The sequence below is a fragment of the Myotis daubentonii genome, chromosome 1, assembly GCF_963259705.1.
Source record: "Myotis daubentonii chromosome 1, mMyoDau2.1, whole genome shotgun sequence".
NCBI classification, from domain to species: domain Eukaryota; kingdom Metazoa; phylum Chordata; class Mammalia; order Chiroptera; family Vespertilionidae; genus Myotis; species Myotis daubentonii.
The window spans coordinates 59,198,409-59,223,176 of record NC_081840.1 but is presented as its reverse complement, the minus strand read 5'-3'; the positions used below and the strand labels follow the sequence as shown (position 1 = coordinate 59,223,176).

The 24,768-nt window shown below is 36.0% G+C and overlaps 2 protein-coding genes across 2 annotated transcripts in view; one reads left to right on the top strand and one right to left on the bottom strand.

The window, feature by feature from the left end:
* Window positions 1-21,250, top strand: part of FGF7 (fibroblast growth factor 7) — a 65,246-nt gene extending 43,996 nt beyond the window's left edge. The window contains exons 3-4 of the mRNA XM_059701843.1: window positions 18,962-19,065; window positions 20,107-21,250. Coding sequence (XP_059557826.1) covers window positions 18,962-19,065; window positions 20,107-20,301 — 299 coding nt within the window. The 3' untranslated portion in view covers window positions 20,302-21,250. The remainder of the gene's footprint in view (window positions 1-18,961; window positions 19,066-20,106) is intronic.
* FAM227B (family with sequence similarity 227 member B) overlaps window positions 1-24,768 on the bottom strand; it is a 213,718-nt gene that overhangs the window by 113,235 nt on the left and 75,715 nt on the right. The window lies entirely within an intron of this gene.

Sequence of the window (24,768 nt, the reverse complement as noted above, 5' to 3'; positions counted from 1 at the left end):
TGCTACTGTTATGAATCGTGATGTAAATATCGGATATGCAGGATGTATTTTCATTGTTACAAATTGAACATAATTAAAGCATAGTGATTAAGCACAAAAACAATATGGAATTATATATGTGTTTTCCGATGGTCTTAGGCGACCCCTGTGAAAGGGTCATTCAACCCCCAAAGAGGTCGCGACCCACAGGTTGAGAACCGCTGCTCTAAGCACAGCACACTAATTTCAACATGCCAGGTGTTTTATGCTTCTGTGCCTTTCTCATAGAGTTCCTTCTGCCTCATCTTCCCTATGTCACTACTGTGTTGCTATGAAGTACTCAAGATATTTGTAGAATAGATGTTGAGGAAGTAGGCAAGGCAGTTTCTGTAAGGGGAAAATTATACCTCTTTACTAAAGCTCTATGAAGAAAAAGCATGAAGACAGTTTTTTTGACCTTCAATTATTTGATGTGGCCAAGAAATAAGGTATCTTATTTCAAACACATCTATTGTATCATTGGCTACTTACAGTGGTACGTCCCTCGAGTGCTAGATTGTGCAGGGGATAACTTTCCAAAGACAGGAAGAGGGGAAGTACCAGAATCTTCATGGAATATATATGTGGTTTTAAAAAGTCCCAGTAATCCTGAAACCTGAAGGGTGTTCTTTGCCCAACAGTATCTGCCCCCACCTCCACTTCTAGATAATCATTCTGAGAATCACTGGTTAAAGAAAAAGAAACAAGTTCAAAATAAGAAAAAAGTTTGAATGAATAAATATTTTGAACAAAAATATATAACAGTGAGATTCCTCAGGGATCAATAAAAGTACCCAACTTAGTCAACATATTTCTAACAATGAGAATATATAATAAAAATTCCAAATTTGTAAATTATACTAACATTTTTAAATTAGTGAAATAAGCTAATGATGTTAAAATGCTGGCAGAACATATGTATACAGGTCAGCAGAAAATTGGCAGATGAGTTTGAATGTAATAGACTTTGAAATACAATTTAAATTATATTTATAAGATAAAGGGCTTTGAACAAGAACTTCCTTACAAAAAAGGCACCAAGAAATCACTTAGGATGTTTCCCTAAAGATATTATCTTAATGTGCAGTTGTAGCCAAAAGACCAATAAAGTGCTGGGCATCGTCAGGAAGAAAGTTAAGATACAAAACAGGACCTGTTCTAATAGTTCTGTGTAAATAACATGGTATATCTACATCTGGAATACAGATGTCATCCTCTTCACTTAGTATTGATAAAGACTACACAGTACAGTGGAAGCATCCTGGAATTAGAATGAATAAATGAATGATGTAAGACATTCATGACATAGGCTAAAAAGTATAAGCTATCAACTAGAATAGTAAATGTTTATTAAGGTCCACATTAAGATGGACTATATTCAATGTCTGCAAAATAATAACAATATAAATAATAATAAGAGAAACTTTTTAGTTAATTGATAAAATATTGGAACTAGCATACACTTCTTAAAGTCATAATATGCTAGGAGCAAGACAGATAAATAGATATGGTATATTACACAAAACCAAAACATATGGAAATTGTTACTCATATAAGTGTTGCATGCTAAAAGTATAAATAAATTCAAGAGATGTTTAGCCAAAACCAAAAAAGAAAGACCTATAACTGGTTAGTAAATGAAAGATGTTTGGAATTCTCTCAACTCTTTTGAGTTGGTACTATAAAATATAATCTAAGATGAACTATTGTTTAAATTAATCATAATGTTTAATGCTACTTATTGAATTAGATAAACTCCAAAACTATAATAAAAATTAGAAGGAAATTTAATAAATATTTTTGGTTAATCAATCTTTTAACCTTAGTTCTTCTGATATGATTAAGACACATTAATTCCTTAATACTGGAATAACTACTTTCATTTGCTAATTTTAATATGACACTAGTAAATATGGGGTTTCTGTATCATTCTATCTACTTCAGCATTTAATGAGGGCCTGCCAAGTACAAATCCCTATACTAAGTAACAAGGATTTGCAGGAGTATAAGAAAGTCTTTCTAAATTGCTTATAATTTAGAGGGGAAAAGGGCTAAAATTATGAATAACAATAGGAGTATTGAAGTGAGTGCTAATTCATAGTATAGCAGTGTGGTCTTAATGTAAGAAAAGTAGGTAAAATATTATGAAGAAACTTGACCTTAAGTTTGGCATTGAAAGAAAAGCGTCACTCAAGTAAATAAAAGCTATTAATACACTGATTCCTAAGCCCCACCTTAGACCCATTGGATCAGACTTTCTGAGGAGTTGGAATTGAGCATTTGAAAGTTTTTAAAGAGTTCATCACTTGATTCCATGGAACCAGTCCATGAGGCAATGTTTGGGAAAAACTGAAATAGAGACTCTATGTAGTTACTGGAACTGGTGAGCAGAGCAGGAAAAGTGCCCAGCAATTTGTATGGGAGAGGAAGACAATAAGCAAAACAATTTATTGGGGCCAAAGGCTCATGTAAGTTGTAGAGGAACAATGGGAGAAAATTGTAAAAGTAAGCTGGAGTCAGATTTTGGAGGGCTTTGAAATCCAAGTAAAATATTTTGGTTTGCTTTTTAATAGAGTGCACCACTGAAAGTTTCAGGATATTTGGAGTGGAAGAGTAACCCTTACAGCATGTCCTTCATGAATATAGAAAAGGGTAAATATAAAGACAGAGAGGCTTAAGGAGCTGTAATTATTGCGAGGTACAAATAATGAAGGCCTGGGCGAACATGATGGCAGTGAAAACAGAAGGGAAGTACCAGATACACATTTGGTGATATAGAAAGGGTGTCTGGATCTCCGTTTAAATATTGTCTTCCTCTGTAAACCCGAATGTTTTTATTACTTTCTTCTTTTTCATTTCAGTTTCATTTGTATGAAAAATATAACTACTCCGCATTAGAACTCATTGTTTAGACTGCTAGCAAAAACTGTGTGTCTAAAAATTCCAAAGAGAGCCAAGGGCCAAAATGGCTTTAAATCATGCTTTAGTTTTTCAATGCTGATTACCAGCAGAATCTAAAACCGAAGTATCTAGAATTATCTTATTGCTGGGTGGCAGAACATTTCAATACAAGTTACAAAGATAGATAGGAAAGAAGTTGAAGGGATTAGCCACAGAACATATATGCATAACCCACAGACACAGAAAACAGTGGGTGATGGCCAGAGGGAGGGGTGGCTGGGTCTGGGTGGAGGTGGGCAAAAAGGGGGCGGATTGGGGACAGCTGTAATAATGTCAAAAATAAAATTTAAAAAAGGAGAGATAAATAGGAAAGATTACATTAAATATATACCAGATAGCAATACTTCACAGGACCTAGTAATAGGTAAAGTAGAGGGACAAAGTGGATGTGTGGCTTCTCTTGTGACCTGGTGCCTCAATGAATTAGATGGAACCTGAGAGGTCTTGACTCCTGAAGCTAGCTGAAAGTAAAATGTTAATGAAAGTTTCCACATCTTCTTCCTTTTATGACCACATTCCCCTTTTAGTTTCATTCGTGGTGCCACTGTGCTCATTCACTTCTAGCAAAATCCAACTCTGCTCTCACAGAAGGTATAGTCCTTACATCCATAGTCTGAGTTTATGTGTATGTGTTGCTCTCCAGACACATCTATATTTTGAACCTTATCCCTAATCCTATATAAAGAAAAGTTTGGTTTCCTATTGAAGATATTTTAGACTTCAGGAAAAGCCAGAAAATGAGAACTTTTTAGGAGTAAGAAGAGATTATTTCCATTTCTGAAATTTTTCTCATATATTCTGGGATTACAGTATCCACATCTATTCTGATCATTTCGGAGCCACTTTTAGAACATAGTAAAGTTGTATTTAGCAGATGTAAATACTCAACCTGATTAAATCATTCTTTCTGAATAAAAATTGAGAACTTACAGTGATTACAGAGCAAACAAAAGAGTATTTCCTCCCAGCAGTGCAGGGAACGTGTTTTCCCTGGCCCACAGGAGAAACTGGCCCCCTGGTGTTCCAGAGGCCACAAGGAGAAGGAGAAAGTCGGCAAAGTGGTATAGCAATTTACTTCTGTGCAATATGGTTCAACATTGTTCCAATGACATTTTTCAGTAATTTGCCACTGGGATCATCCTATTTGTTGCACAACTGAATAGTTTGCTTTTCATTCTGGCATGGTTTTAACCCCGCTGAAACAAGCTGTTGCAACTTACATTCTTTCAAAAGAAAACACTGCCATCACTGTACCACATGTTATGTACTTTCTAAAGATTGTCTAATGTTTATTTATTTTCTTAATAAATCCCTAAGTGAATGGCACGGTTCTTTTTACTTAACCTGACAAGTCATGTAAGTAGTTTTGGACATCATTATGGAATAGATAGAAGATTGATAAGAGCTGTAATTGATTTATCCTGCACTGATGAAGATGGTGTGGAATCAATTCTCTGTTTCAGGACATTTCAGTTATATTTGATACCAGCAATTGTGCAATCATTTGCAACTGTTTTGAGTTTCATGCTGATTTGATGGGAATTACACTTTCTGAGTTTCTGTAATAATTTATCTATTTGTGTTTCTTTCTTGCTGGCTTTACAGGGTATGCTTTTTAAAACAATCCTCACCCAAGGCTATGTTTATTGATTTGTAATGGAGAGAGGGGGAGAGAGAGAAAGAGAGAGAGAGAGAGACATGAATGTGAGAGAGAAACATCAATTGGTTGCCTCCCATACACACCCTGACTGGGGATTGAACCAGCAACCTAAGTATGTGCCCTGACTGGGAATTGAACCCACGATATTTTCATGTACAGGTGACATCCAACTGAGCCACCTGTCCAGGGCTACAGGGCATGCTTTTTAAAAAAGTGACCCAAAGACAAGATTAGCATTATCAACCATATGAATCAATTGTGTTATCTTACAATAGTGGATTCTAGGGTTCATGGGTAAAAGTAAGAGAACCTGGAACCTGTTGGAGTCACTACCTCTACAAAGTCTTTTGTGTCGCCTCTCCAAGTGAAAGTCAATAAAGAAGTGTGGGGAAGCTGAACTCACTTCTTTCCCAACTCAAACACTGAATCATTGCCCTCAGACAGCAAATTCAGCATGTGCACCTAACAGCTACCTAAAGGTGAAAAGAGAGATTTGTCTTCCATGTTAAGTAGTCACTCTGCTTACTTGATGACTCAAATTTACTTCAACCTAAGATAGTTTGTTGTGTGTTTATCTGCTTTACTATAACTTTTGAGAAAGTAAATTTTGAATAACATGCATATATCACTTAAGATCATCTGCCTATGTTTTAGGTTGACACCTTGAAACAGAATATTGGTAGCTACATCTTCTTAATTGGATATTATCTTATACTAGAGGTCCGGTGCACAAATTCGTGCACCAGTGGGGTTCCTTGGCCTGGCCTGCAGGATCGGGCTCAAACTGGCTCTCTGACATCCCCTGAGGGGTCATAGATTGCAAGAGGGTGGCAGGCCAGTCTGAGGGACCCCAATGGTATATGATCAGGGCTGGGAGGGACATGGGAGATTGGCCAGCTGGAGAGGGATCACGGGAGGGCTCCAAGCATGTCCAGCCCTTCTCGCTCAGTCCCGATCAGCCGGACCCCAACGGCAAACTAACCTACCAGTCAGAGCATCTGCCCCCTGGTGGTCAGTGCACATCATAGTGAGCAGTTGAGTGGCCTTAGCATATCATTAGTATATTATGCTTTGATTGGTTGAATGGAAAACTGGATGACTGGACACTTAGCATATTAGGCTTTTGTTATATAGGATAATTTGATGAAACTTGGTTCATGATAGAAGTTACTTATAAGAAAATACATGACTCATAAACCATCTTTAAAATAAATTTAAGAATGAAACAAGTTTTAAATAGTACATCAGTCACTTATTTTCTTATAAGCAATTTATCTGTCTTGGTCAATATAAGACTTGTGTTACTCTGCTGTCAATCATATTTGCTTTAAAGGATTATTTTGGTTTGAGGTAAATATATCATTCATTTCACTGAGTACCATCTTATATACAAAACTGCTACTTTCAGAGATATTCTTAAAATTAAATGTATTCTATTCTATTTGAATAGTATGGAGCATTAAAATTAGTTTAATCATCAAAACATTTTATAGTTTATTCTAATACATTATGTATGACATAACCATTATTTTATTTCATTCTAAAAATCTCAGACTAACAACTCATTTGGATTTTAATAGTACAACGATTTTTATTACCTTTCATAGAGTCAGAACAGTAAAAACTGCTTTGTTTTTGTATTCAATGTCAAAACAGTGACTTATAGATTAAATTATGAGGTGTCACTAAGAATTCAATAAACTATTTACTTAAATACCCTGATTTTACTAAATAGCAGAATAAAAGTAGTTGAGAATCTCATTTACAACCACTGGCATCATTGATTGAACTCAACTATGGGGATCTTGGTCACAACTAAGCCAAGCCTTTAAAAGTGGTGGATAATAGCAATAATATGATTGAGAGTTACTGGTTATAATGTATTAGGAAGATATAATAAGAAATTAAAAATGAGATATAATGATAAGGAAAGAGAACTGAGGAACTTTCTATCCACATCACACCAAGGAATTCTCACTCCCATGGCACAACGAAAGTGTTCAATGTTCCATTTAACAGAGGAAGGTATTAAATAGAAATGATAATTATGCTTCAGTACATGTCTTAATGTCATTCATGCTAGTAAAATTTAAGCCCTGCATGTAATCATAGTCAAACTGAGACATTCTGATTTGCTTCATCTTTTGAAGATCTTAGTGTTGTGATCAGAGCATGGAAAATTATGAAATTCCAGGATGTGGTTGCAGATTAAAGAGGGAAGTAGGGATAGGAGAGCACATGAGAAGCTACATTGAGTGACACCTACAAATACTCTTAACACTGAGAACATTGGGAACACTGAGTAAATATTAAATATTAAAAAACTGAAACACTAACATTATCACCATGTTTTTATTAGTCTGATATCTTCTGATTTTTTGTGCCATACAAAATGATTTTTTTATTGCTAACAAACAATTATAAGCACAACTAGAACTTTATTGTGGATTTGGATCACAGAGCGATTTGCTCATGCCAAATTTAGGAACAAGATACAGAAAAATGCCATCACGTCAAGCTCAATGTCTTCATAAAACTCAAACATGTTGTCAGTTCCAACCCAATAAAAACAGCATCCCCCTAAGTTTTTGCATGTCATTCTCAAAATCAGTCAAATTTGAAGTGATCCTTGACTTCTCTAACTCCTTATCCTTATGCCTTAGCCAAAACATCCACTGGGCCTAGAAGTTGGGGAAATGGGCATAGCAAGAGAAATGAGTAAATGAGATAAGAAATCATTTCAATCATTGCTGTCAAGTATGTTGAGTATTTGCATTCTATCATAGTTGCTGAAAGAAGCTATGTTTGACATCGTGGTTTATCCAGCATTATGCTTCACTTCCTAGATAATTAACAAAGTATAGAGGCATTGACAAGGGAACCATCCAGAAAATTGAAAGAAATGCTTCCAGGAGCTCAACAGCTTTCGGGGAAAAATTCCAGGACATACGGATACAAGGGAGCAATTTGAAGTGACCTGGGATGTATCTATCATGTTTGTTCTTGTGTCTGCAATGGTCACCAATCACGTGTAGAATTTATAAGCTATTTTTCTTGGCTATATGTGAAAGTACAAAGGCTTGAGGCACTCTTTTCTATGTTTCAGCTTATTAGAGAAGGTAAACATTTTTAAAGGGATAAAAAACTAATTCAGGAAGGAAGCCAAGAAGAAAATAAATCTAAAGAGGCTAGGGAATCCAAACTACCATTAAGAATATGGCCAAAAAAAAAATTGATATGGTAAAGAAAGACAACTTATATTCAGAGTGCTGAACATAGTTAAGCATCTCAACAATTGTCTTCCTCACAAATGAAGAGTTATGATGTTCTAACTAAGAATGGTAAATCTGGTCCTTCTCAAAGATTGACAATCGCATCTCATGCTTTATGTAACAATGAGGAGCATTCAGAAAAGCTTTCTGTAATGAGGTTATTTACTGGTTAGCAAGCAATTGAACACAGGTTTGACACAACTTACTAGGTGGCTTGCTTGGGGTATTCCTGACATATGTATCAAGATGTAAAGGAGAACTAGTGAAGATTCATCAAGCTCACTGAATGCTGACACATGTGGGAATGAATGACAACACCAATGAAACTTGGGATCTTTAGTCACACTGAAATTCTGAATAGAAAAATGAAAGACATGAGAGCACAGGTTGTTTGCATTTCTTCTTCTAGTTTAATCTCATGACTTTAGAAATTAAAGGAACAGCTATAACCTGCCTATTAACAATAGTGTTGAAAACAGGACTTCTATTTCTGGTTCTTGGCTTAGAATAACTAAAAAAAAAATGGGCTCCTGAATTTTTATGTACATTTTATGAACAATGTTTCTGACAGGAAAATGAAATTGAACTGCATTAGGTAAGATTATGTTTGGCTTAAACAAACCTAATATTTATTTCTCCTTCCAACAAACATCTGGAGACATGACAACTCTGTTCTACAGAAACATCTGGGAATTTCCAGGCTCCATTCAGCTCATTGTTCCACAATCTCACTGTTTCACAATCTCCCTGTTCTCACAATCTAAGGTAGAATCCAAATTCCAGCAGGAGAATGGAATAAAAAACTAAAAAGTGGGTACAAAGAGCTCCTGCTGGCTATCTCTTATGGAAGATTTCTCATTGTTGCTATGGGACCCTTCACATGTCGAACTAGCTAGAACTTGGTCACATGGCCACACTGAACTGCAAGGGAGCCTGGGAAATGTAATGTTTATTTTGTGCAGCAAACTAAAAATTATATTGCTAGGAAGAAGAGAAGAAAGGAAATAAAGGAACAATGAATATTCTTTGCTCATGAAATTGGGGAGAAAAATTCCTATGTATGGTTTAATGAAAGAATGAATGACATAATGAATGACAATGTGTTGTCATAAGCTTGAAGATTTAAGGATTGCAGATAAGACAAAGAGAGAACAGAAAACCCAGTATGCCTAATGAAAGAAGGGGTGGGGTTAAAATGTTTAACTTCAAATGGTATAAAAAGCACAGTTCAATGATTAATAGTAGATGCAAAAGAAATGCATTGTACATTAGAGATGAAGACATATCTCAAATTTGCCAATAAGAAATAAATGAAAGGAATAGCTAATATGTTGGTGTCAAAATTTTCTAATATACTCATATATCATTTATTTATAATTTATTCCTTGTCAATTTACATACAAAATTTGAGGTATTTGAATTAAAACTTTAAAAAGTATGATAGTCAGGAATACTCAAAATCAGACAGAAATATAAAGATCCAAACTGCAATGAAAAAATGAGTTGCATGTCAACAAAACATAGGAGATATGATTTACATGAATGAAGTCCTGGGCATTTTATAACCTCAATATAAGCCACCAGTATGTCACTGGTTTTAAAATAGTTTATATAATATTAAGTGAATTAAGAAATTCAACTTACTCCTTCTCAATAAATTGTATGTATACTACCCAGAAGTTTCCAAGGTGCTTGGGGGATTAATTTAACTAAAGGCATAAAAACAAATCTTTTCCAACTTCTATCTAGTTTTTCTAAAATTAATTATATATTTTTTCCATTTCAGAAAAAAAATTGTTTTAGTGCTTTCACCGTTTTATCAAATATGGATGCTTGGTAATTAGAAAGATGAGATAAATTTGCTCATGACCCAGTTTACTCATTCTTTCATTATTTAATCAAATCACAGTTGTTTTCACTATTTTATAAATAGGTTCATTCATTGTCATGTGCTGTTAAATTTACAACCTTAACAGGCTGTTAGTTAACAATAGGAAGCATAGAAATTATTGACTTAAACATTAATAGGAAACATTAAGATAATTCCACAATTCATTTCTAGATAATTTTCTCTAGGTCAGTAAGTACCTGTGCTTAGAATGGGGTTCAGCAATAGTAAATACTCAACAAATATTTGTTAAATAATTTGTATGTTGCAGAATATATTCTGACAATCATACTAGAATTGGCTTTATTTTTTTGGTGGGGGGTATAATGATTCTGTTCACTAGCAATACTTCATTTGTGAAGCACTATTTGCAAATAGCAGAATGACAGTATCTCTCCTATATCATGTTAGATACTACGTAAGATTGTAAAAATAAGTGAGCTAATTTTTAAAGCACAGACTAGAATTATTCCAATATCAGATCAGAGTAAGAAAGTATGTTTTGACATCTTTAATGCTATGACATTTATATTTTAATTTATATTTATTTTAATACATTTTAAATTCTGCACATATCACATATGATTCTGAAATTTATTTGTTCACAAACCCATGCTTTATTGAATAATTAATTTAAAAAGAAGCACTCATCATTTGTTAAAAGGGAACAGTTGACATATGTCTCTATATCTAAAACTAGAAGCCCGATGCACGAAATTCATGCAAAGGGCTCGGCCCTCGCAGCCCTGGCTATCTTGGCCCTCGCAGCCCCAGCTTCATCCGGAAGGTCGTCCGGACGGTCATTTTGCTCTTCAGCCGTTCGGTCTATTTGCATATTATGCTTTTATTGTTATAGATATGACTTGTTATAATTAAACAGCTTTTATAAAAAAATACCCTTGAAAAATATACTAATCTGAAATAAAAATTGTTTTGATAGACACGCTTTTTATTATATCAAAACTTCAAAATAATGAAATGGTAACAATTATTCCTTAAAAATGGTGAAATTACATTACAGTGGTTGAGGTCCATACTAAGGGAAATAATGACTAATAATCTGTCTTAGACTGTTATGTCTATGTTGGTCTCTAGTTCCTGCTGAGAAGCTGGTTTTAAGGCAATGATATATAGCTGGTGAAGAGTCTGGAGTCCAAGTTGAGTGAGACAGGGCTGAAGAAGCTGCAGATGCTTTGCCCAATGAGTGCATGACCAGTATCTTTATCTACTTGAAAGACTCTATGTGGAAAAGATATTCATTTATTCTGAATATATACACACATTTAGGATCAGAGCTACCAATAAATGTAATGAGCCACTTCAAAATTGGTAATGCTCAATAATGTGGGTATATAGCAGACAGATAAATGAGTTGGACAAAACAAGATGATCGAAAAAAGGCAAAAGATAGGCATTGCATCAGTAAAAAAGAAATGGAATATTTAATAAGTAATGGTGAAAAAACTGGCTATTTTCAGGAAAAAATACCAGTTTAGAGTTTCATCTTTACCATACCCCCATGTTAATTCCAGATGAATTTAAAACATATACTTAAAACTAAAAATATAAAATGTATTTCAGACAGTGAAATGAAAAAAAAAAGACTTTTAAGTTAAATAAATAATAAATTAGCAAATAATATCTATAGATATGGTTACACAAAACTAATCATTTTGAATAAATTAATCAGAAAAGTGTAGGATTAGAGAAACAGTGAGGTTTAGGGACAGACTATGAGATGTCTAGAGTGCCAAAAGATGCATAGAAGAAAGTTAACATTACCTAAAAAACTCTTGGATTTAGCACTTAGGAGGTCAATGAGGAGCCTGAAGAGAGAAAGCCAATAAAGACATTAGAAGTTAGAATACAAGAGTTAAATTGAGGAAAGTGAGATTTACTCTACACTTTGAAGAAATGTGGTACTAGTTTAAGGGAACTAGAGAAGTCTTTTGAAAAGATTCCAGAGTTAAGAGCATTTTATTCAACTGGCCCACAGGCAAAGACCCTAGAGACTGTGAGAAGTTCAAGGGCCTACAAATATATTTAAACCTTTAAAATTAAGTATTAGCAATGAGAATTGAAAAGAAAATTAAAACAAAGATTAGCAAATACTTAACATATAAAATATACCATTAAGTCAAATTTATAAAATTTATAAAATTTATTTTTTCCATAAAATTTGAAAATGATTTGATAATTTTTCATTTTGTAAGAGATCCTAAGAATGTACAATACTTACAAAAAACTGTAGATAATGGTAAATTTAATTGGTTCCTTTAGGACAAATAATTAAAAAGAAATTATACAAAACTTTGAAATAATTATAAAATATTGTATCTGATGAGAAATCTATAATAATAAAAGCATAATATGCAAATTGACTGAACAACTAAATAGCAGAACGACCATATGGATGACCTTCCAGACGACCACGCTATGACACGCACTGGTGCCAGGTCAGCCAAGGTGGGTGCGATGTGATTGGTTGGGGGGCCCCCACCATTGTCCCGCAGAGGGAGGCCCAGGCCATCTGGCTGGTGGCCACAGAGAGAGGCCCAGGCTATCCTGCTGGCAGCACTGCAGTGGGTGGGCAGGGCCTCCCTCTGCAGGGCAATTGATCTGAGGACTTGGCGATCGATTGCCCCACAGAGGGAGGCCCAGGCCACTGGCCAGTGATGCTGTGGCAGATGTGTGGGGGTGGCCAGCAATCACCCCACAGAGGGAGGCCCAGGCCAGCCAACCAATCACATCCCACACCTGTCACCTGCAGAGGGAGGCAACTGGTGGTTGGGGAGGGGGGGGCAGTGCCACACAGATGGCAAGCAGTGGCAGTGGTGAGAGTGGGGCCAGCTGCTGGTAGCCAGGGGAAGGAAAGCCCTGATAGGCCCTGATCACTGGCCAGGCCTAGGGACCCTACCCAAGGGGTCCCGGATTGCAAGAGGGTGCAGGCCAGACTGAGAGACACCCACTGCTTCCCGTGCATGAATTTTGTGCACCAGGCCTCTAGTATCTTAATATTTAATCTGTGTAGGGTAGTCTCAGGAAATAGCAGTACCTAAGGTCTATGAAAATCTTACAACAGCCCTAATTAAGGAAAACATTTGGAAAGTGGGTTTCTCTTCCTTTTTGCAAGGAAGAGAAGGACTGAAGATATCTCAGGGAAACTAGGAGGAGAGAGAATCATCAGTCTACTGTTCTTGAGGGCAATTATTTTGAACTTAAAACAGCAAGCACACATACAATAATAACTGCAGTAATTATATGCAAGATATGTGAAAAACTTAAGACTGAGATACAGGATTTTAATATGTCACAAATACAGCATATATTTAGAAAAATTCTTTGCTATCCTTATAATTGTGTAAAAAATCATAGCAGCATAAATATATACCTTAGCCTTATTCTTTAATTAAAGCCATACTAACATTAAACTAGAAACCAAGCTGATCAAACACGAATGTTTAACATAGATTACTATTTACTTACATAATTTAATTATAATTTGCAAGAAATTCTCCAGACATTATGGAGCGCATTGGGGATTTCTGTATGCATGTGCCATGGAGTTTTAATTTATAAGCCCATGTATATAAAGTGTTATACAAAATAGCCAAAGATATTCAACCCACAAATATATGGGTACAACATATAAAGTGCAGTCAAACTGCAACTAAACACCCAAGAAAAATATAATTAATTTACAAAAACTGTTTTCAAACTTTTTATTCTTGAGCTCCCTTTAAAATCCTGAAAGTTATTGAGGATTTCAAAGAGCTTTATTCCCTATGGGTTATAATTACTTCTGTTTCCTACATTAGAAATATAAAGTGAGACATTTTAAAAATGTTTATGTATTAACTTATTTAAAAATCACAATAACACATTATAGGTCAATGTGAACATCAACAGACAGTATTAACATAGGGGAAAAAATGCTGCGTTTATATAGTTTTTGTCATTTTCTCTTCCTATCTACATTGCACATCCAATTAATTTTCCTAAAACACAATTTATATTCTGACATTTTTTTTCTAATTTTTTTATTAAGTTATTACATATGTGTCCTTATCCCCACGGTACCTCCCATACCCCCCCCCCACTCATACCCTCACCTCCCTGTTGTCCATTGGTTAGGCCTATATGCTTGCATATAAGTCCTTTGGTTGATCTCTTCCCTTACCCCCACCCTCCCCTACCTTCCCTCTGAGGTTTGACGGTCTGATCGATGCTTCTCTGTCTCTGGATCTCTTTTTGTTCATCAGTTTATGTTGTTCATTCTACTCCATAAATAAGTGAGATCATGTGATATTTATCTTTCTCTGACTAGCTTATTTCACTTAGCATAATGCTCTCCAGTTCCATCCATGCTGTTGCAAATGGTAAGAACTCCTCCTTTTTACCGCAGTGTAGTATTCCATTGTGTAGATGTACCACAGTTTTTAATCCACTCATCTACTGATGGGCACGTAGGCTGTTTCCAAATCTTAGCTATGGTGAATTGTGCTGCTATGAACATAGGGGTGCATATATCCTCTATTGGTGTTTCTAGTTTCTTGGGATATTGACATTTTTCAAATTTCAAACCTCCAATGACTCACTGTCTACAAACAAAAGTTAAAATTCCTTAAATTGACAATAAAGGCCCTCAACAATCTAGTCTTAGCTCCTTTCCACCTTCTTCTATTAGAGACACTTCCTACTCCAGACAGCTGTAGTTTCTCTCTTCTGAACATGACTTTGCAATCTTTGACTCAATGGTCTTACATATACTTTTCCAATTAGAATGATGTTTCCACCCTATGTTTCCATCACACCTATTTCAACCTTATCCATCTTTCAAGATCTCACTCAAGTTTTGTCTGTTCCTCAACTCCTCCCTTGATCACCTGGGATATTCAATACATCTTCCTTCTGAATTTCTATTGAAGTGATTTTTCTATCCTATTCTTTTTAGCAATTGGCACATACTGCTGGGTATCATTCATTTTCTTTTTCTGTAGCAAGAGAAAATTCTAATTGAATTTTGACATACATTTTATTCATGTCCAGATATTTTTATGACATCAGGTTTCTAAATATTACTGGACCTCAGTGATTTTTCCATCCCAAAGCACCTGAGAGATAATACCCATATACTGTCACCTGTATACAGAATATTTGTATTTCCTAACTTCCCAAAGTGTGTTTCTATTATAATCTTACTCCTCATAACTGTCCATATTTCACAAAGAGAAGTCATAGACTTGGTAGGCAGATCTTAATCCATCACTGAAGACATTATTAGTAGTAGCTAATAATAAACCCCAGATATACTACATATTTGGGACAAGAATAAGTAATAAAAATGCCAGTATAAAAAGTGTCTTGCACATTTAATCATATTATATTAATTAAAATCTAGACTGTATTTTAAATTAACAGACTTTTAAAAGAAAGCTTTAGATTTACAGAAAAATTGGGTAGATGGTAGTTCCCATTATATCATCCCAACCTCTCCTCACAGCTCCTCTATTATTAACAACTTGCATTAATATGGAACATTTGTTAAAATTGAAGAGTCAATAATGAATCATATTATTAACTAAAGTCCATAGTTTACACTAAAGTTTACTCTTTTCTACTAGTATATGTAGTTCCATGTGTTTTGACAAATGTCTAACATCATGTATCCACTATTACAACACCATACAGAATAATTTCATTGTGTTAAAAATCCCATTCTTCACATTTTCATCCCTTCTCATCTCTCCCCAAACTCTTGTCTGTGTAGTTGAACCCTCCCCAGAATGCATTTTTCTATTATAACATTACTCCTCATAACTGTCTATATTTCACAAAGTTGAAATCATACAGTATGTAGCCTTTCATAAATCTAGACTCACCAGAAAAGATAAACTTATATTTTTCTTGTATAAAGAAAAAATATACAGTAAATAAAAACCATGTACAATTAACTTATTTGGATAGCTACCTTAATATTGACACACTATATATTTTTATTTATATTTTCTAAGCAACTGCCTGGCTTGTGGGTTGGAGGGCAGGATATAATAAGCTTAAATAGTTCATTCTTCTACAGATCTTTGTGGATTTGTAGGAACATTACTTTTCCATTCTGCATTTGAACAAGAGTCGTCACTGTAGCTTCTTCATTCTTAGGGTTTGTTTTTTTGTTCTTTTGAATAAAAGAGAGCACAGCACAAGGGAAGAACGGACTAGAAAGTCAGGGCTGATAGGGTATTGATTCTGCCAACACTACTTAATATTCTCCTAGGCATTCTACTTTTAACTCTGTTGATTTCCTAGTGAAAGATATTATTTAAATACATCAAACAATTAAGAATATCCTTGAATCAGGAACCTTATCATTTCAGGTCTATTTTAATCCCAGTTAAAGGATAGAATCTTTAAAGATTGAGCATATTTTCATATGCCTATTTGCCACATTGATAAGGCACCTACCAGTTCAGATATTGCTCACTGTGAACTGGGTTGTTAAAAATCTAAACCCTTTCTAATATAATATACCCCGACATGTGGAGGGATATGATGAACAATATTCATCACGTATGAAGTATAAGAGTGCAACAAAAATAAGATGGGCAATGGACAGGTAGGGTATAGAGAAAAAAAGGGTTTGGAGGTGAGACAATATAAGCATATTGTCATGACTGGACCTGAAAGAGAAGTTGTCTGCTTATCATAATCAACAATTCCTCTATCACAGTTACATTGTGTGAACACTGGTCTATAAAAGAAAAGCCAGCAAACATTACAGATTCCATTCCCTAATTGCAATTGAGCATGGAAGATATCCTAAGCCTATTCATCAGCACTCTTCTATCTACAAAAAAATATAACATTGAATAAAGGCTGGGAAGCAGGAGTAAATGGATTGATGATAAGGAAAATACTGACCTCTTCATTTAATTTTGCAGTGGTAAGTGGGTTTAGAAACCCACTGCTCCATATGTTCTTAAATAGATACATTTGCAATTTAGAAGATATTGCAAATATGTTAAATCAGTGAATTTTTTCAGTATCATTCATGGTATTAGTACGAATATAACCTAATCAGATTTTGAGGCATTGTAAATGATTTCCCTTTGCCATTCCTTTCATGAACACAAAGAAGAGTTAGTTACCAGATACAGTGCTCCCAAAGGGCACGGGTTGTCTCTGAAGTGACCTTGAACAGACTGGCTCTCAGTGAAGATTCGTTAAATGCTGTATGACTGCACCAGTGTCACAGCCTTCATGTGTTTGTAAACAATTGCTAAATTTTCCCGGAGCCTTCTTTTCAGGGCTGTGTTTTCCAAAGAGTTTTTTTCTCATTCATTAAGGTATATCTACAGATGTGTTTGCGGCCTATATTAGATTTTTAACTTCTGGAATTCAGAAACCAGGGCAATTTTCCTTAATCTGTATTCTAAAATTATAGTACAGTACTATGCATCCTGACTATACTTTATAAATACCTAGAAAGATTAATATCCATTCCTTTGCATTTTATATATAGAGCCCAGTTTTTGGATGAGCAGCTCTTAATGCTCAACTAAATAAGCCCTGACAGGTGCCAAGCACAGTATACTGGAAAGTGGCTTCTATATGCAGCACACATGTGAGACAGATAACAAATATTAGCCAGGCTACATTAATCCCGATGAAAAGAGTAACAACTTTATTCTCTAGATAAGAAAACCAAAGCAAAAAGAATAAGAGGATGAACTAAAGGCATAGAGTAAAACATCAGATTTTCCTTTTATTAAATGAATATTTTATAAAATAGCTTTTGGAGTCTCAATTTATACAGATAATTTTGACTTGGAATTTTCTTTGTATTGTGTGAGGGGCAGGAAAGAGAATGTCTTATGTTTGCACCTTAATGTTGAAAGTATAATTAATGGAAATTACATAAAAAGGTTCACTAAACTTTTAATTCCCAAATAATCTTTAAAAATTTCTTGAGGTTTTACTGTATTTAGTATGAGTCATTAAAATATATCACTTAAGGAAAATATACATAATGCAAAATAATAATGTAACATTCTTGTGGGAACTACAAGTTTTGTACAACTAATTTCAAAATTACTTAGGTACACATTTATAAAATAACATATGAGTAGGGTTCATAATTTTGTTTTAAATTATCTTTTCATGTATCACAAAACTGACTATTAATCTTTTTTGAAGTTTAGGCTCTGTTTACTATCGTTTACAATTGCTTTGACTGGATTTTTATTCAATTTCAGTATATTCAAGAGATATTCTGTTAGCAATATTTTTAAAGAGATAGTTTAAGTAGAAAAATAAAGATGTCAGCTTATTATGCTTTTATAGTATTACTAGATGTCTGGTGCACGAATTCGTGCATAGGTGAGGTCCCTTGGCCTGGCCAGCGATGTGGGCTGATTGGGGCCATCTCGCCCAGTCCTGATTGGGGCCCAATCAGGCCAATCAAGGCCGGCTGGCTGGGGAGGGACCATGGGAAGGCCCTAGGACATATCCGGCCCTAGAGTCCTGATCAGCCTGACCCCAGCAGCAAGCTAACCTACCAGTTGGAGCACCTGCCCCCTGGTGGTCAGTGTGCATCATAGCGACTAGTCGAGCGGTCGACTGAACAGTTGGACACTTAGCATATTATGCTTTTATTATATAGGATATAATGATTAAGAGCCAGGCCATCTCGATTCAAATTCCACTTCTGCCACTTACCAGCTAAGAGAATTTGGGCAAATTACTAAATTTCTCTCTGCCTGAGCTTCTTGATCTGTAAACTGGAGATAACAAGAGTACATGCCTCATAGTCTGGGTGGTGAGTAAATGTGTTAATACATAAGTGCTAGAACAATTCTTAGTTATTTTTTAATGTTATTATTCTTGTAAATTAGAAATGTAATTCTAGAGAAGAAAAAGCTAAATTCATATATGTAACTATTTCATTGAATCCAGATAAGTATATTTTTCTACAAAATAAAAAATCAGTAGTTTGCACATATATAATAAGAAGTAGTGATCTGGTGTTTGTGTGTATGTGCTAAGTAAATAATCACATTAATAATCTTAACTTCCAATTGAACAGAAATAAAGACAAATGGCCATTCTTGCATAATGTGCAAAGCTGAGTAAATAACTGACATGTCTCTCTGTGATTCCTTGCAGATATTATGGAAATCAGGACAGTGGAAGTTGGAATTGTGGCAATCAAAGGGGTGGAAAGTGAATATTTTCTTGCAATGAACAAGGAAGGAAAACTCTATGCAAAGGTATTAATAATTGATAGCATAGCCTTAATTTTCCAAACTTATTTTTACCAAGAACATCTTGCCTTTCTGAAAAGTAAAAAATGGAATTAATTTTTCTCTAACCATATAATGATTTCATTACAATATTTTATATTCAAGCAATAAGAAAAATGTTTTCTGTGTGACTCTGGACAAATTGTTTAGCTTTCTGGACTTCGGTTTCTTCATCTGTAAAATGAGCTAAACTAGCTAACTTCTAAGGATTCTTCCAGCTCTAACATTCCATGTGCATTTTAGATATTTAAAATCTTAAATTTCCATCCATCAGTACTAAAGCTCTATTGTTAGAGTTCACCCAATTTGCACATGGCTGACATGGGAATTCTTGGGGTGGGGGGGAATTCAGAAGTTTGTTTATCAATCCCAAAATTATGGGCTTTGAACTGCAAGTATTACCATCGTTCTTACTTTATTACAATGTAAAATATGTAACAGTTCATCCCACAGTAATAAAGTATAACTAGCTTTCTTTTGTATTCTCAGAGTCCATCACAATACCTGGCACAGGTTAATTACATAAAAACACAGGTTTAACTGAATGAATGAATGAATAATTAGATGGATGAACAAATAAATTTACCTTTTATTTTCCATCACTATTGCAGACAGTGTAGTAGGAAATAAAGGTTGTGAAATATGTCTTTCAGCTGAGGAAGGCAGAGGCTCTGCTAGTCATCAAAGTTTCAGTGGTGACTAGGGAATGAGTGGCAGGCACAGTAAAATGAGAGCTGCTAATTAGGGGGAAATAACTCCCATTATTGAAGAACAGAAGCAACTGACTGCCCAAAGCTACATGTTTGAAATCATGTTGCATAACTAAATGTGTATCATTTTATTTTTAAATTTAAGATCTTATTTTTTTGCAAATGTGTAAACTGCAATTATGCCCACTAAAAAAGTAATATATGCTTTAATTCTACCAAATATTATTGCTTACTCTTTGTTTAATTGAGCCACTCTAAAAATCATTTGGCTAATGTTGTTTGTTTGTTGTTTTAACAGAAAGAGTGCAATGAAGATTGCAACTTCAAAGAATTAATCCTGGAAAACCATTATAACACATATGCATCTGCTAAATGGACACACGGTGGAGGAGAAATGTTTGTTGCCTTAAGTCAAAAGGGGTTGCCTGTAAGAGGAAAAAAAACGAAGAAAGAACAAAAAACAGCTCACTTTCTTCCTATGGCAATAACCTAATCATATATGCTATATAAGAAACCAGTTCCAGCAGGGAGATTTCTTTAAGTGGACTGTTTTCTTTTCTTTTCTCTTCTCTAAGTAACCAAGAAAGGCTGGAAAACTACTGAAAAACTGATCAAGCTGGACTTGCGCATTATGTTTATTTTAAGAGACTGCATTAAAAAGGTTTGAAAAATAAACACAAAAATCAGATTTAGTAACTAAAAGTTGTAAAAAATTGTAAAACTGGTTGTACAATCATGATGTTAGTAATAGTAATTTTTTTCTTAAATTAATTTACCCTTAAGAGTATGTTAGATTTGATTATCTGATAATGATTATTTAAATATTCTTTTCTGCTTATTAAATGGCTGCTATAATAATAATAATGCAGATGATGTTATATAAGATATGTCAGACCTAAAGGCTGCTGGAATGATTTGTCAGATAATCAAGCCAATGCTATCTATGAAAGATGAGCAGTAGCTGAAATGCTTTCTAGTGAAAAATTATAATTCACTTAAACTCTAATCAGAAAAGAAGGAATATTCTCAAAAATTCTATTATGGAATTGAATAGTTATACAAAGTATATGATTAGAACATTTTTGTGCCTACTAACAGGAACAAAATTCCTAATGCTGCTCAAATTGAAAGGGTATTGCTACAAGGACGTTTTCAAAAATTTTGTATATAAAATAGCAATAATGGTAATAATACTGTACTTCATCTCACTTGCCACAAAAAAACATTTTATAATCCCTAAAAGTTAAAATTCAAGTAATATAATCTATCTTTTGTATAATTCATATTTAGGAATATGGCTTATAATAATGTTTTCCCCACAAATAATCATGCTTTTTCTTTTTGGTGGTTACAGCATTAAACTCTATTTTAAGTTGTATATGAACTTTATTGTTTTGTTATTTAAGTTTATGTTATTTATAAAAAACAACCTTAATAAGCTGTATCTGTTTCATATGCTTTTAATTGTAAAGCAATAACAAAACCGGCTGGCTCCACTGCAAGTTCCCTCCCCCTTGTGACCAACACCAAGTCCAGTACACAACACTTGGGCCAGCAAATCCTGGATGACAGACAAAAATGACAGCCTGCAGCAATCTCACAATAGATGTCTCACAGGGAACAATCCAAAAATGTGAAATATGTTTTGCCACATACTCTTGTCAATTAAATTGAATCGTATAAGTTAAAAGAACTCACATAATTTTAAAGTTAGACTATATTTGAGTTTATCAGTAGAAAATACCATATTTTAAAAACATGCATATTTAAAGTTAGTAATTTTTCTAATCTCTAGAAATCTGGACATTTGGAGTATGGCAGCATTAAAAGTGGTTTCCCTGTTAGATGGCAAGAGTACAATGCCCAAAATAGGATATTGAGGCCCAGAATTTCATAAAGGTTTAAAATCAGGCTACAGATAATGGATTTATCAGAAAACAAATCTCCACTCATAACTCTTCCATTGGCACCTGATATATTCATTAATAGGAAGTCAAAAGTTATCTAAATTATACTATTGACATTCTCACCATGGTGGTTTTAATTTCAAAATATTTTTCATTCAAGTTCCTTTGTTTTATATAAATGTTACTTGAGGCCCAGTGCACAAATTCATGCATGGGTGGGGTCAGGCTGACCGGATTCAATAAGGGCAAATTGGGGCCGGGCCTGTTGGGAGGAGGAGACAGCGGGAGGTTGGCCAGCCGGCCTGCCCTAATCCAGGGGAGGAGTGTGGGCAATTGGCCCATGGACCTCACCCCTGATTGGAGTGGGGGTGCCAATTGGGGGTGGGGATGGCCTGCAGAGGGGCTATGGGTGGTGAGCTGGCTGGCCCGATCCCCGATTGGTGTGTGGGAAGCCAATTGGGGGCTGTTTTGGCTGGGGGGAAGGGCCACAGGCCGATCAGGTGGTGGGGGCCCATTGAAGGTGGGGCTGGCCAGGGAGAGGGGCCGCAGGTGGTTGGCCAGCCAGCCTGCCCTCGATCGGGGTGGGAGAGCATGATCAGGAATAGGGTCAGCTTGGGGGGGGTGGCTGTGGGAGGTTGACTGGCTGGCCCCACTCCCCCAATCGGGCTGGTTCACTGGCTGCAGTGGGCATCATAGCAACTGGTCGTTCTGGTCATTACGGCGTTCTGGTTGCTGGCTTTTTATATATATAGACTAGAGGCCCAGTGCACAAAAATTTGTGCACTCGGGGGGTAGGGGGTCCCTCAGCCCGGCCTGTGCCCTTTCGCAGTCTGGGACCCCTCGGGGGTGACCACTTGCTGGCTTAGGCCTGCTCCCCGGGGGATTAGGCCTAAGATGGCAATCAGACATCCCTCTGGCAGCCCAGAAACCTTCGGGGGATGTCCACTTGCCAGTGGGGAACAGACCTAAGCTGCAGTCGGACATCCTTAGCGCTGCTGAGGAGGCAGGAGAGGCTCCCACCACCACTGCTGTACTGGCAGCCATCAGCCTGGCTTGTGGCTGAGCAGAGCTCCCCCCTGTGAGAATGTACTGACCACCAGAGGGCAGCTCCTGCATTGAGCATCTGCCCCCTGGTGGTCAGTGTGTGTCATAGTGACCAGTCATTCCCAGTCTTTCTGCTGTTAGGGTTAGTTTGCATATTACCCTTTTACTATATAGGATAGAGGCCTGGTGCACAGGAGGGGGCTGGCTGGTTTGCTCTGAAGGGTGTCCTGGATTAGGGTGGGGGGTCCCGCTTGGCTGCCTGGCCAGCCTGGGTGAGGGGCTGAGGGCCGTTTTCAGGCTGGCAGGCGACTGAAGCTCCCAGCCTCTTTTTTTTTTATTTTTTTTTAATTCTGGGATTTATTTACCTTCTATGGCTATCACTGGAGCTGAGAGTCGGCTCCAGCTCTGAGGCAGTGGCTGGCTGAAAGCAGGTATCTGGGTTTGTTTAGCTTCTATAATTGAAACTCTGTTGCCATCACTGGCGCTCTAAGCTCTGAGCCTGCTGCCGGTAGAAAGCAGGTATCTGGGGTTTGTTTAGCTTCTGTAATTGCAGCATTGTTGCATCCGGAGCTCAGAGCTGGGCCGCGGCAGGCGGGGAACCTTGGCTTCCTCCATCACTGGAGCAAGCAAGCCTCATGTTCACTTCAGCTGCGTGGCTGCTGGCCGCCATCTTTGTTGGCAGTTAATTTGCATATCCTGCTGATTAGCCAATGGGAAGCGTAGTGGAGGTATGGTTAATTACCTGTTTGTCTATTATTAGATAGGATATGGTAATACATTTATAGGTGAGAGTTATATGAAACAGCTAAATAAACAGAAACAACAAATTCAATTGGTTTTCTTGTGGTTTACCTGTCTAATGAGACTGCGGGAAGCTAAAAAGCTACCCTTTCTAAGATCTACTCTGGGGAGATGCCAAGAATAATTTTTTCTTAAAAGAATTTTTTAAATTGATTTCAGAAAGAAAGAGAGAAGGAGAAACAGAAACATTGATGGCAGAGAATCATCGATTGGCTGCCTCCTGCACGCCCCTTGCATGTGCCCTGACCAGGAATTGAACAGTGACCTGGTCCATCGGTTGACGCTCAACCACTGAGCCACCGTGGCCAGGCCAAGAATGATATTTTTAACTGTTATCTGACTCAAGGGCCTTACTAGTCTAGGTTCCTAGATCAGCTTCTGGAGTCTTGTGAACATGTGAGGGCAGAAGATGACCTATGTTTTTCATATTTATTTTCTTAGGACCTAGCAGAATATCTGTCCATACTCAAATTTTATATGAATTGATTTAATGTTTGAATATCAAAAAAATTCATAATGAGACTAATTTTACTTCATTTGTAAAAGTTAGGGTGAAACATGATTATATGGAAATGTAAGCAGAAATATATATGTGTGTGTGTGTGTGTGTGTATGATACAAGCTTGTTAGGGTCAGATACTCTTTGTCTATGAAGTTATAGTTACAATCAAATTACACAGCAAAGCTGAATTAAGCAAACCAACTTTTAGCAGTAATTCCAATCTGGGAGCATTTCTAGAAATACTTTTAACTCTTTGTTGCCTCCTTTTTTACATCTATCATGAAAATTTTAGAATATCTGTACTAGTTACATATGCTTAGAATTCTAGACTCTTACAACTATAAAGGGCCTTAGTCCCTCCTATTTATCTGCAGACCAGGAAATTAAGATTATGATACATCCAAAGTCACGTACCTGGTTAGGTAGAGAGCTGTCACAAGAGTCTAGAGCACTTAGCATGTGCCTCCTACTCTTAGACTATTAGGATTATTAGTGGTCTCATTAAAAAAATACTATCGAGACATAATATTTATATTTGAATGTACATATATATGCATGACTTGTGTTTTGGCAATTCACTTCATATATAATTAATTAGTCTATACTGTGATCTCAATCAAAAGGATGAAAGAAATAATGCAATTTCTCATCCTAATTCCTAGTCAACTCTTACATGTACCCCTTTGTTTACAAATGGAGAGCACTG